General features: G+C 34.0%; 1 protein-coding gene across 21 annotated transcripts in view; it reads left to right on the top strand.

Annotated features, from left to right (window-relative positions):
• Positions 1–15,027, top strand: part of SOX5 (SRY-box transcription factor 5) — a 946,176-nt gene that overhangs the window by 870,629 nt on the left and 60,520 nt on the right. For all 21 annotated transcript variants that reach the window (XM_088798391.1, XM_088798399.1, XM_088798419.1 and 18 more), the window contains one exon: positions 1,159–1,305. In XM_088798391.1, coding sequence (XP_088654517.1) covers positions 1,159–1,305 — 147 coding nt within the window. The remainder of the gene's footprint in view (positions 1–1,158; positions 1,306–15,027) is intronic.

The following is a 15,027-nucleotide window of genomic DNA, read 5'->3' as shown; positions in this document are numbered from 1 at the left end:
ATCCTTTAAAATTTATCTGTAAGAGAAAAATCAAGATAATCCAGAGAACTATTTCACAGTACTTTCCCTTGAAAGCCATTTTCTTTAGCATTGGTCTTTTCATTATAGAAGTTCTAGCTTGCATAGTAAATGCTATCCATGGAATCTCAAGACAAATAAATGAGAAACAGGAACTTGGGTGGATACACGCGAGCGCGCGCGCGCGCGCGCACACACACACACACACACACATAAATAATAATTCCTTCCCCATCCATATTTTAAAATTTTCACAATCTGCTAAATGAAGGTGAGGAGTATTAATCTAAATGTTTGATATGAATATTTGAATCTAAAACAACCTCCTTTTTTTTAAGATACTATAACATACAGCTGCTATCAAAGTAAAAATGTTGTTTATTACTAAATTGACTTGTTGAAAAATATTTTATTGGTTATTTAATAAGAATTATTATGTGATGGCTTAGTGGAAGAGTGTGTATTTTAGACGGTATTCCTTAAAACCCTAATCCTCAAGATAATTTCACGTTTGTCTGTGTGTATATATCATGAAGTAAAGTGGACTTCTGGAAAGCATCCAGTTAATTTTTATCAATATAGGTAGACTGACCAGATAATGTTTTTGAAATACATTCCTTCTATTCTCTCTCAATGGCTTTTTTGTATTTCTATACAACTAATGATCAAAAGAAAATTGTTACAGGTACCCATTTTAACAAGTCAAAGAAAGAAGGTACAGGGTTTGAACAATATGGATTATAATAAAATTACTTTGTCTATGAAGCTGCATTCTTTTGTAACACACTGGGTAAAATTTAGAATAGAGCAAAAAGAGGTCTTGACCATATGATGATATACTTGCCTCCCACAGACTTTGGGAAAAAGTATGATAAATATGGATGACTATTATTTGCTTGGGGTCCCTGGACATACTGAAGCTGAAATTCCTTATGTATGATATTTGTCATTTCTCCCGAGAAGTAAGTCGTGAAGATTGAAGTGACAGCTTCTTTCTTTACATATTTCAGAACACTAACCAAAAATACCCATAGGGAAAAAAAAATACCACATCTGAATATAGGTGCTTTCTGAGAGAATCATTTCTTTTATTACTGATAGTCTTTATTTTTCCTCTCTATCTCTCTTTTTCTTCTGTAGCAGTTATATGCTGCCCAGCTAGCTGCAATGCAGGTATCTCCAGGAGGAAAGCTCCCAGGCATACCGCAAGGAAACCTTGGTGCTGCTGTATCTCCTACCAGCATTCACACAGACAAGAGCACAAACAGCCCGCCGCCCAAAAGCAAGGTACCCTTTTGAAGAAGCTACATATTTTATCATTTAGACTTTGACTTGTCATTCAGTGACATTTATTGAGTATCTATTATTTCCCAGCAACTCAGTCTTATAAAGAATTATAGATAAAGTACAGTGGATGTTACGAGGACAGAGAGATTACCTTCAGTGAGAGATCCTGGGAAGGGTTTCCAAAAGAAGGGACAACTGAAGTAACATTTAAAATATGAGTACAATTAGAGCATACAGAAAGTATTTGATTTAAATATCAATAACTGTTACAATGTGATACACTATAGATATAATTTTAGATATAGCATTCATCCAATGAGATTATCCTGTAAAGATATGAAGACAATAACAGTGTTAGAAGTAAGACTGTTTAGAAATAGTTTTGTTTGGGGAACAAAAGAAACATTTACTGAGAGAGCATGGAAAAGAACAGGGCAATAATTGTTTCTTGGCTTAGAAGAAGAAAGATGCAGAAAAATTAATTTGAAAACTTTTTGTGTTTCTGAAGATCTTACTTGCATAATGAGATATGAATATATTAAACGTCCTATGAATGAAGTAAGAAGAGCAATCATAAGTAGTTTTCTGTGAGATTACTTGGAGAAATAATCACACATATTTTCTATTAAAAACTATTCAGCAAAAAACTAACCCAGTTAATGTAACCCCAAAATAACAATGTTTTTGTCGTATGCTGAATTACTTAGAAAATTGCTTCTGTTCTTCATTTCATGAATGTCGTTCTCAAATGTCTAAAGAGTTAACAATTTAAGACTAATCATAACAGTTGAAAAAATACACCGAGAAAAATATTAGAAAATATTGAAAGAGAAAAAAATCCAAGAAATGTTTAAATCCTCCAGTGCCCTGGCAGATGCTTTTCACAGTTACCGTATTAATCCAGAGAGAAAATTGGGAAAGAGAAAGGATCAGTTGGGAAAGTGCACTCCAGCCTTTATCTTCTCAAAACTCCAAAGTCCTTTGCTGTGCTATTAAGAGATAAATATATTTGGAAGTATAACTTGACCTGGACAAGGACCTTAGAACCTGATGCGCCAGCAATATGAGCAAATGTATAGTGCAAAATATTGTACACACTACTGTGACATTAGGAAATATACATACACCATTTCTAAGATCTCATTCAGCTGTGTAATGGACCTTGCATGTTATGTGCATAATATATACCTAAGGCCTGGTCGGCTTTTCTTTATAATGATAGCAGAATATACATTTTTAAAGCTTGGTAATAATTATAACATTTATTTAATAAGATTTGATTTTAAAGCAGTGATATTTTGGTGTCTCCATGGACCAGCTGTTTTAATATATTACATGTACAGGCTAACTTTGAATAAAATAAATAGCTGTAGTGGCACAGTCATTGTCACATACAAATAACTCTGTGAGGTATTGGTCTCTGTTTTTTTCCTTGATTTATTAACGTGATTTTACCTCCTGCTTTATAATGATGCTTTACATTAGAACATTTCATTTTCTTACTTATGTATAATTTTTTAAAAATTAGCATTAATGTCTTCTCCCCAAATCACTTAATCATGAAGCTTTTGATGTTAGTTAACATCATGCATTCATTCATTCACTCATTCATCCATCCAGGTATTTATGGAGCAGTTGCTACAGTGATACTTTCTTAGGTAAACATGGCAAATGTCAAAGTAACTGAAGGTTTGCTTTGCCAAGATTGGGGCATTTCTTTATGCACTATATGGTTCTAAACATTGACAGAACCCCATAGACTAGGTACAAAGACTGATTATTTAAGTAATATTAGAATTCTGCCACATTTTATGGTTTCATATACCTCTGTTTATTTAGTACTAATGAAAAAGTGGACTGTGTTTATTTTGCTATGATTACACATAATTTAGCAAATATATTTATAAAGTTCAGTTACTGTTTGAAAATTAGCCCTCATGAATCTTCTGTCATACGAAGTTTAATAAAACTGTGGAAGTTGCATATCCTTCGATCTGCAATTATTATAAAATACATAAAAATTTAACAACGGGTAAAGTGCTCCTTTTTAAGTAACAACAATAATTTGATGAAATATGTTCTTTCTTGGCTCAGTGTCCTCGTGCATGCTGTCTACAACTTCTCTTATTGTCAGAAAAAAATGTCTTAAATGTGCTTGTGTTTTAGCTCAGCAGTAAAGTTTAGTGGGTTAAAAACAACCAGACCAATAAATATTACTATTGTCATTTTAAGGAAGAACATAGCCAAAATAGTAAAACCAACAGTAAACAAAGAAGACCCATTACAAAGCACAAATTTAGTTTTTTGCAGCCTGGAATTGACATTTGTACATAGTGTAATAAATATTTTGACCTCACAAAGTTATTTAACTTATATATAATGACTGTCATTTATTATAATATTTTTATTTGATATGATTAATTCTTAGTATCATGGGGGTATTTTCTGTGTGCTTTATTAATGAATTTTCATGTCTATATTGCTATGTTACAGAATTATTTTATTAAATGGCTGTGTGCTGTCTGCATACTTATGTGGCATAAACCAAATTGATGGTTTACCTTGAAAGTACATGCATTGTTTGAAACAATGGAATCATAAGCCACATCCATGTGATGATGTAAGGAAAATGATCTTATTGGCAGCTGTCAAAACTCAACCATGTTCCCTGGGTTTTATCGCCTGCCCTTCTTCCTAGGTGTGCCTTTGCCTTTGCCTCACAACTCTAGAGAAGGACACAAACAAAACTTATTTGCAATTTGCAAAAAACGGAAGGGGAGAATCAAAAGGAGGGGGCTCCAAAAGACTGTAAAATTGTACAGCATGAGTCCTCTGATGCATGCTGTTTTCAATCTGCTGTGTGCCAGTTGGAGGCTTGGGGAGTGTGTGCGCGCGAGAGAAAGGATAATGCTGAGAAATGATAGAGTGGCTGTGACCTCCAAGCTCAGCCTGGAAATCCAAGACATTGATTTCACTTAGCATTCCTGCTGAGAAATCTGGCGGAGTTCAGTTGTAATAAAAGAACAAGATTCTGTTCTAATGGTAATGGCGTATGACAGACATATCACTTTGTCTGTCCTCAGCACCAGAGAGAGGAGAATTGGAGAAAGGTCAGCTGACCTGCCTGTGGTATTGTAGGGGTGCTGTACTGAGCTTTGAACTGCCTCCTAGGAACATAATTATTTATAATATTAAATGATAAAGAAACCTTTAGAGGACTCACAGTGAACCTCTAAAAACTGCACACGGGAATTGTGTTCAGTAAATGTGAAAACATGAAAAGGAATCTGGTCTCTTCAAAATCTGCATCGGAGAATACGGATAGAGTTGCTTATTGAGTTATACATGAGTATGTCCTTGAACTTATTGTTTGTGAACTGTTTTCATTAATGCCTGACATATTGTCATTGGTTAACTTTTCTTTCTTTCTTTTTTTTTTTAATGCTTTGATTGTATTAGGCACAAGCCAAGAAAAGTGCTTTTTTTTTTTTTTACATAATCTGTTTTGCCAAAGATTCGAAATTCAGATCATCAGCAGATTTTTAAAGTTTCTCAGCTGTTACATAAAATCTTAATACATGTACACGTGTCTCATCAGCAGTTATTTAATTTTTTATTCTGTCAATTCTCTCCAGTACTATCTCTTTTTCATTGACCAGAAAAAGGAAATATATTTAATTCTTCAGAGTCTTCAGAGATATTCTAGTAGCTGATATGTGTCCTCACAGCTGTGTTTATGGCTAAATATTGGTAAATAATGTTGAATGAAAGTATGAAATCTTGAACTTTTGTGCCCAAGAAATTGTGTTTAAAGGAAATTTTAGAAATAATTCTACTTCTCCTATTGAGGAAAATTATTTAATTATGGTATTGTTTAGCGATATTGGTCCTTGAATCTCATATACAATATTGTTGCTTTGAATCTGCTTATATTTCTTAATTTGTTTATTGTTTATGATTCTGCCACAGTATGGACACAATACATTCAGTGACTTTCATTTCTGTACCACATATTTCTTTATTTAAATGGTTTTCTGTATCATTTGCTGCAGTCTTTTAAGAACCTCGATTGCCTTTGCCTTGTGATCGTAATTGATCTCTTTGATAACATTAGTTTTGTCAGCATAAGATATTTTTTAATAATAGAATTAAAATCAGCCTTAAATTAGTTCTTTTGGGAAGAGAGCGTTTTTACGCAGTTTCACACATAGCTCACACAATTGTTGGTAATAAATAGGCTTATCATCCCATGTTATCAGGAAGTCTTCATATGTGATAGAGGTACGAACCACCTGAACTTCATATTTTAAGTGTTTTTCCTTTGCAAAAGTAGCCATCTCTTGGGAAAAATACAAGGGCAACTTGTAAATACTAGTAAGTGTCTCTTGGTATCTAATGAGAACTTATATATCGCCTGCAGTAACCAAGAGTAGTTAGTTTGAAAAGCTGATGATAAGGCAGAATTCCTGGGTGCTTTTCTTTTAACCTTGCTCTGACCCTAGTCATACCCCTGATCCAGTTGTGGCTCTATCAATGACAGGAGCACATAGATTGTCTGAATCAATTTTTTGGGTTCTTTTCAAGTACTTCTGGCTGTGATGTTCCCATTTGCTCAGCAGTAGCACCTGGGAGTTATGACAAGAAAAAGAAATATTTTTGCAACAAGCCAGAAACAGTTCTGGCCAGCTTACCAGACAGAATCAGATTCTTCAGCTGCAATATCCTTGGAAATATTGCTTTGAATTCAGAAGCAAGAAGTGGAGCTCTATTTTCATCTGATCCTCTTTCAGAGGCACAGTAATGAAGATATCTTCTGCTTTGGTAGCCACGTGCTTGTGTTAGTGATGTTAGAAGCGCCAATGACTCCTATCAGGGTCCCTATTTTTAGCTGTGATGGTACCAGTCACATAGTTTCATGCTCTCAAGTAAGCATTATGTCAACACACACTGATCTGCAGGGTAGAACTTTGTAGTTTAATAGTATGAGTCACAAACTGTGGTTCACATACACACAAGATTACTTAGCAATATGTTGGATGAGAAATCAGAGGATAATCCTGATTCATCTTAATTGAAAATGAGTTCTAACAGGAGATTTGGGAAATAAAGCTTTTTTTCCTAGCTTTGAGACAGTGTTCTATATAGTACCAAGGGGAGGGTGAGGCTGAACACAAAACGTGCACATGCAGCGTAACCACAGCTCAGTCAAACCACCACCCACGCTAACTATAAAAACACTGTTTTTAATATTTGACGAAAGCGTCCTTTCAAGATAAAGCACAAGACATCAAAGAGATTTCATAATTTTGCAACAGAGAAGTGCTAAGGCCTCCACAGGAGTAGTTCCATGATGAAAAGTTCAAAAAGCACTGCTCAATGTAACTATAACTTCGTGTAGTGTTTTCCACATTTTATCTGGCCGTGAAAATTTTTGAGTAGTAGTAGCTGCTAAGATGTAATTTCCAAAATGTAGAAGTCCCTTAAATACTGCATTTGACTTGTTCTTAGAGCCTTCCAGGTCAAAATCTCACACATTTATTACTCACCACACAGGGATAGAAATGTAGTATTTTTAAGTAATCCACAATGCTTAAATACTATTAATAAAAGAGCAGCTGCCATCCATCTATATATGTAAGCTCAAATAAAATCACTGATCCATCCTGAAACTATTGGACCTGATATATTTTAGCTTTCATTTCTCCTAAAACTCCAGAGAAAGGGATGTTAGTCTGAGCTAATCATAACTACATACAAATTGGCCATTTTCTATTCTTATGCGTTAAACACTGTCTGGTATATCAATTAAATGCTAGAATCTCCCTAATACCTTGCTCTGTACAGCTGCTTTGTGCTTTGTTGAATAGCTGTTGAACACTCCTCTCGCTGTCGTATTTCAATATCTGTAAAATAACTATGTTGTGAGCCTTAGAGATGTGATATGCCTGTGTCATACACAAGAGGTGAATTCATTTGAGAAGAATCACCCCATAGTGTTAAACTGTAAATGTGGCCCGTTATCATTATCATAATTTCCAGGGTGGGACCTATTTACTGTGGGTATAACATAGTCTCCCTGTCATTTTAAATCAAATAGTTTTCTTTTTGTAGTCCCATGTTGCCAAACTGAAATATGTTAAATGAAGTGTTATCAACAGAACTCCTGTGATGAGCCTCCTTCTTTCCTTTGTGTCTGAATTCAGTTGACAGGACTTGCAAACAGCTAGGTACTTAAACAGAGGCTTTTCTGCGGGCAGTGGTATTAAATATACAAATAGGCCATTCAATGATATATTCTTATGACCTAGGAAGCAGGGGGTTCGTCACTTTGTAACATAAAACCAAAAATGATAAAACAGAGAGATAGAGTAGTCATATTATTGACATTTTTTAAAAAGGTGAAATATACAGAGGGAGTTAGGTAATGTCCTGAATTCAGTTGGCCCGGCCTATGCTTCCCAGGGTACTGATTTTTGTCTTGAACATAGCAGCCCGCTCTCATGAGCCAGGTCAAAGTGTTTGAACAATGCGAACCAAGAAGATGGGAGCATGTACAGACCCAGGAAGAGCCACACAGTCACATTTTCTAAGTGTCAGTGGCCCTCTAAAATAGGTCCAAGCTGAAACAGATTCACCATGCAATTAAAGCATTTTAATTCTAAAACCAGACAGTTAACACCTAAATAGTATAAGGAAGAAAAAAAGAACAATATGAAAAGATCTTCCTATTACAGGAGTGAATATCATGGCTAAACATGTGTTGAACAAAAACTTGCACGGCCAACGCTTTTCTAAAAGAAAATGTTTATCGGGACCGATGCTAGCCAGAAAAAGACTAGGTCCCGGGGAATGTGGTATAAACCACCAGCAGCAGCTTCACGGAGAAGACATGTGGTCCACATCCTGGGGTTGACAGGGCTCTTTTATACAAACAGTGTCTGGAAGGAAGATGTAAGTTGCTTTGAAAGAATTTGCATTGGCTGTAGATAGAGGGTGGGAGAAGATGAAGCGGGGATCGTTGTGGGATGGATAGGTGCATAGCACCTAAGGAAGAAGTGTTTGCTCTTTTGGATTGGTTGTGGGCAACAGTCTGGCAACATCATAGGGTAGCAGCACCAGGTGGTCAGCTATTCGCTGTTGTCTCTAGAAAATTGCAAAAATAATCACCTGGAAGTTAAGTCCAAGTTTCAACATACATTTGGGGATGTTATCAGACTTTTGTTGGTTTGTGCCCCCAGCTGTTAACTCATTAACCTCGCTTGTCTCTTCCTTCCACCCTCAGGCCTGCTGTAATTTAATTTAGGACATCTCAGAATTTTCTCCTTGTCACATGATGTCAGAGAATTAATACGTCAGAGAATGAGAAAGCAAAAGCACACTTCTGTTATCTTTCAGGGAATCATTTATCATTTTAGCTTCCTAAAGCATACTTCAAATTAATTAAAATATTTTATTTCCTATCCTAAATTATTGATCAGAGCCTCAACTGAGCTACTGATTTTTGACCTTTTTTCACCCCTTTATCCCCGACCTAGCTTGAAACTGTTTGAGCAGAGGATTGAGAAGTGACATGATGGAGGGCTACTCTAAACCTCAACTTTGAGTCTCTATTTGTTTAATTAAATATATTCTGTTTAAACATTCTTTCTTATTCATAAAGTAAGAAGAATTTAAATGGTCTCTTTCAGAAACACTTGACAGTGTAGATTTGTTGTTAAAATTACAATAGTGTCATATTTAGGTTATGAAAATAGTATATATGCATATTTATTTGATAGATTTCATCATGAATAGATTTTTCTTGAGAGAGAACAAAGTAGTTTACTAATGCTTTGGATAGTGGACAGTGGGTAGAAAAAAATACAGTAATTAAACATATAGACGTAAGAGTCAAAAAATAAAGAGATGTAACATTCTAAGGTAGAGATAAACAAGTTCAAAATCAAAAGTATTCAAAAGTTTCATGCATTTAACAAAATGCACCAGCTATTTTGTTTATAGAATTATGGAGGCTTAAGTAAGAATGAAACCCAGAAAGTATTTAGTCTAACACATAATAACCAGTCACGGGGTCACCTTGCCTCTGCTTAGACTCCTACAATGAGAGGAAGTCTACCAGTCCATGAGGGGGCATTATTGTATTCAGAGCAACTCTCATGTCACAATATTCTTATTTAAATAGAAATGTAATCCACTTCCAGTATTTCAACTTGTGGCCCCATGAATGGCAATTATATTTGGTAGTGCTCTTTCCGTTGCAAGTGATAAGACAATCAAGCTCAACTGGATTAAACAAAAAGGAAATGTATTCATTCACATTTTTTTAAGTTATTCTGAATTCAACTGTGGCTTCACCAGGAACTCAAACAATAGCACGTAGAATTGGTTTCTCTTAGGTCTGTTATTTTCTCATTCTTCAAAGGACTGTCCCTTTTAGTGTTCTGTAGCCCCCTTTGCTTGCATTTACCACTCATTGATTCAACACATCTTGATTTATGGCTAGCATGTGCCAAGTTCAGTTCAAGGCAAAAGAAGTACAGCTACTACATCTGAGAACATAACAGTTTGTTCTCTCAAGATTTTGCAGGTTAAGGGGAAGAGGCAAACTATAAGCAACTGGACGAAGAGATCCTTTCATATATTGGTAAATGCTATGAAGAAAGTAACACATGGTAAAAGATAGAGTGCCTGGGGACTAGTGAGGGGTCCTTTCTGAGACAGAGCTATCAGGGAAGCCCTCTCCGCGGACTTCTCTGAATCATGAAAAGGAAAGTACCTACAAAGGGCAGAGGAAAAGATATTCCAAACAGGAGGAACAGCAACTGCAGAGACCCTAATATGTGAGTGAGGTTGACAAACTCAAGGTTTAGAAAATAGGCTGGGGCAGCTAGAAAGTAGTGAACATAAGAGAGAATTAGAAATGAGGTGGGGAATGAAACAGACCAGACCATGTAGGACTTTTTCATGTTAAGGAGTTTGAATTATATTCTAAGTGTATTCATTTTTAAAGAGAAATAATGTATTTTTCATTAGTTATACCACTTAGTAAACTGTTGTAAATACCTACTTATTGTCTTACTTTCTCGGGGTATTATTTCTTTGAGGCAAAGGAAATTTTTTTTTATTTTATCCATAAGTTGGATCAATTAATATTTTAAGTTTCTCTACAATACTTTCCTAGAAACACTGTGCAATTTGAGCCCTAAAGACATATCCTGGACCTTGCCATTGGAGAGACAAGACAATTTCATTCAGCAAATATCTGTTAATTTCCTATAATGTGGTGGTCAGAGTCCTTGGACCTGAGGATACTGGTGAACAGTGTAGATGAGCCCTCATAGAGCACAAATTTGTAATGGGATATGGACAAAAAGAGACAATCATATACAGCTTTTTAAGGGCAGCCACTAAGTGCCAGGAGTATAGATTTAACAGAGAATATTTCCTGGGTTCTTTTCACATTCACTTTCTTTATCAGGGTTATTTCAGTAGCATAATAGCCTAAGAAAACACACACAATTGATAGGATCTGTCACTGCCTATAAGAAGCAAATTAAAAGGTTGAGTTTTGGGAGTGATATATATATATATTTTTTTTACTTTTTTTTTTTTTTAATTTTATTTTATTAAATTTATTGGGGTGACAATTGTTAGTAAAATTACATAGATTTCAGGTGTACAACTCTGTATTACATCATCTATAAATCCCATTGTGTTCATCACCCAGAGTCAGTTCTCCTTCCATCACCATATATTCGATCCCCCTTACCCTCATCTCCCACCCCCCACCCCCCGCCCCCCTTACCCTCTGGCAACCACTAAACTATTGTCTGTGTCTATGAGTTTCTGTTTCTCATTTGTTTGTCTTGTTCTTTTGTTGTTTTTGGATATTTTCATACTAACACTAACACCTGAGTATTGATTTAAACATTGTCACCTGAAAAAAATATAATTGCTATTTACTAGTGCTCATAAGAGTTTTGGAACTCTTATTCTACTTAATGTCTTTTGAGCAGGTTAACAAGCCACTTAAGAGACCCTAATTTCTAATTAAACTGATTTTTGCTTTTGATATATATATATATATATATTTTTTTTATTTTACCCAAAACTTTAAAACTCAGTGTGATTTCAACAGATCTGCCGAGTACAGCAGATTTTTAAGTAGTATATTATAGAAATCAGTGAAAAATGTGCTCCAATCTTAAAACAACTAGAAGAGAGTAGTTTTTAAATAATGAATAGCATCATTTTTATCATTGGGATGAACTGGCAGTCTCCTGAATTGAGACTTTCTGAGAAGACAACTTTCTTTCAAAATGAATCTCTCTCTCTCTCTCTCTCTCTCTCTCTCTCTCTCTCTCTCTCTCTCTCCCTCTCCCCCCCCTTTCTTCCATCTCTCTCTCTACCCCCTCCCCTCCTTCCTCTTCTCTTGTCATATAAATATACAATGCCACTACTTAAAAAAACAAAATAAAACAAAACTCATATAACGTTTCTGTGAAACTTCCATAACTGTTGTGATTATTTTGTTGGTTAAAAAACCATTATATAATTTATTTAAGCATGTATATTCATTTTTTAAAAGAAAAATATTTTTTATTTCAATCTTAACTACATTTACTAACTAATGGGATTTGTGCATCATTCATAATGCACTTAAAATTCTATTTATTTTACTGATATTGAGTTTATATATAACATTATGATATATCTATTCTGTTATATTTTGTAAAGTGAGATGCTTTTTTTAGTTATACCTATTTTCACATTTCTTCATGGACATACAGTATGGAAGTGGTATTAATTGCACTGTTAATTTTAAGAAGTGGGGACTATTTTAATCTAGTGCTTGTCCAAAAAATTATAAGACAATGAAGTTCATCATAGTTCATAGAGTTTTTCATTCCCTCTAAAAATCAGCTGAAGAACACATATTCTTAATTATGTTTTCTTAAATAGAGACCAGAAATTGTATGATGGTTAGCATTAAATGTAAAAAAAAAGTCTTCAACAGATGCAGAGTGAATGATGTAATTCACATTGACAGTGGATTATTGTTTAGGGTCTGCTTAATACAATCAGGGGAATTTGCAAGCACATATTTCTTATCTCATGTGTCTTAAACTTTGAGAACATAGGAGATATAGAATAGCATTCAAAATATAGAATAGCTCCTTTTTTCTAGGAAATAGGGAACAATTTTATAATTCTGTTACTTGAAAACATATTTGCGTTTTTTTCTATACTGAAATAAGAATTTTGCTCATTGAAATTTTAATCTTATGAGTATTATATTTGAAAAGTACATTCTTAATGGCTCAGAATATTGCATATTGAAAACCTGTTTAACAGGTGCTGCTTGGAAAGCAGCATGCCTCCAAATTCAACTGTCTAAATATCATGAACAGTGAGCAGTTTCCCTTAACCTGAATCCTAAAGTATCATAAGATTCTCATGGGAAGAATGTACCCTTTTTCTAGTCCTGGATGCCTCAAAGATAATATAATTGGATGCTTCTTAGAACTACGCACTACCCCTTGTGAGCTGCAGGACTTACAAATGCAGTATCCCTCAGCTTTTGGCACTTGTACTTCCAACTATGGACTAGCAGATTCCATAGGATGATTTTTTTCAGAACCCAAAAGTTTAAAAAATCCTTTATTTTGGTTTTCAAAAGGAGAAAGATAATATCTGTAAATTTAGAGAAAACAAAGACCAGAATTTTCATTTTACAGGTTTTACATAACCAAAATATTATAAAGAAAAATATATATATACTCAAATAGATAAAATTTTATTTTCTCCCAAATTGTTTGCCAATAACAAAAAAGACTAAGAACCTTATGTTTTTAATAAAACCACAAAACATTTTTTTTTATTAAAGCTCTATTGTAGTTCTTTGCAAGTCCAATTATCAGTACTGAGATTCTGTATGAGGCTTTCATTTAAATTGGGCCTTTCAATAACCATCAAATCTTATTTTTTTCTACTTTATTATATAATTTTAGCTGTTATGGTTTGTTGCACAATTTTGATGACTTTTGGCAGTGTAGATATTTCATAAATAGGAGAAAAAGAAATTGAGACCAAAAATAGAAAGGATGAAATACTGCAAAACTTTTTCTCTTCTGGTATTTCCAGTAGCACTTAAAATAACATAAGAAAAAAATGCAGTTGTGAAGTATGTATAAAAGCATTATGACCAGAATAGGAATGTCCTTAAATAGATACAGATTTGTGTTTTCTGTACTTCTCTGTGCAACTCTTTTGAGGATCAAAGTTTCATTTTAAGTCAGCAGGAGCTCAATATTCAGGTCAACCCTGTATAAACACAGGGCAAGACAAGAATTTGGGGTCAAATGATGGAATTTTTAGTGCCAATTTTCATGCAAATAGTGCTGTCATTTATCTAAAAAATGAAGGTTCTGATCCAATTTTAAGAGAACCTCTTGGTTATGTTTGTTGGATTTGGTTTTGCTCGTCTTTTCTCTATTAGCATTCACGAAGTTTGAGTGAACTACAATTCTGATCTGTTATATCTGAAACTATAATTTATGGACTTGAAAAAAACAAAGTGAAGGAAAGATCAATTCCATAAGATTGATCATATTAGATACACTTTCTTTATCCATTGAATTTTAAGTGGCTTGTAATATGCGCTTAATAAGTGTTTATGCGATTAAATGTTTATATTATACAACTCGATCTTAATATAAATTTAAAATTTAGTTATCACTGTTTCTGATATAGTTTCCACTATATGTCTATTTTTGCAGTAACATGTATTAATATAACATGATTTAAGATAATATGTCTATATGAGGATTTTTTAAATTTTCAGTAATATGTTGTTGTTTTTAACTCCTGTCAGGTGAATGCTGGGGCCTTTGGTCTAACCATATTATTTTATGTAATTCTGGGCATATGAAATAAAACATTGGGAATTTAATGAGACAAAAATAAATATTTTAAAAAGTTTTAAAATATTCTTTCAAAATGTATTTGAATCCTGTTTTTAAAAAACAATATTCATTTAAAATGCAGTTAATAAAATATGATTTATCCTATATGAGATATCTTCTACTAGGAAGAGAATGTCTTCCTTTGAGAAAAGCCATTCCAATCAGTAGACTTTACATTTTGCTTGAAACAAAACTATATGTTTCTTAACTGGTTTATATAATTTTAAAAAAATCACATGATGACTATGTTATTCATAGATGAGGCTTCTAGAGTCACTTTTAGAATATGTCAAACAACATTTATTAAGGTTTATTCAGTAAACCTTTTGAGCAGCTATAATATGCTAGACACTGATAAAATAAAAAAGAACAACAATCAATACCTTGTACAGTGTAATGCGGAAGACAAACAAATAAACAATTGAAATACTATGGGCTAAGTACTGGTCAAAGAAGAATATGGAGGTAAGGAAAATAGTTCCCAGCACAACCTGGGGAGAAATAGGATAAGGAAAGGATTCCAGAATATGTGCCATTTTGAAGGTTTTGGCAGGAGAATGAAATAGCCTGTCTGAAGATACATAGGTAGGAAAGAGTTGAGTGTTGGATTTCATCTGAATTTTAAAGAAATAAGGTTGACTGTAATGGATCTCTAGAAGTTTGGGAGTGAACTTAAGAAAAATAAAAATGTAACAATAGAAGGGTCTAAAGTATGAAGTTTAACCTCCGTACCATGGCATTCTGTGATCTAGCTGTA

This window comes from Rhinolophus sinicus, chromosome 1 (assembly GCF_057876585.1).
Source record: "Rhinolophus sinicus isolate RSI-liver-muscle chromosome 1, RSI-T2T, whole genome shotgun sequence".
Taxonomy (NCBI): domain Eukaryota; kingdom Metazoa; phylum Chordata; class Mammalia; order Chiroptera; family Rhinolophidae; genus Rhinolophus; species Rhinolophus sinicus.
Note: the sequence above shows the minus strand (reverse complement) of the source record. Positions and strands in the feature narration are given on the sequence as shown.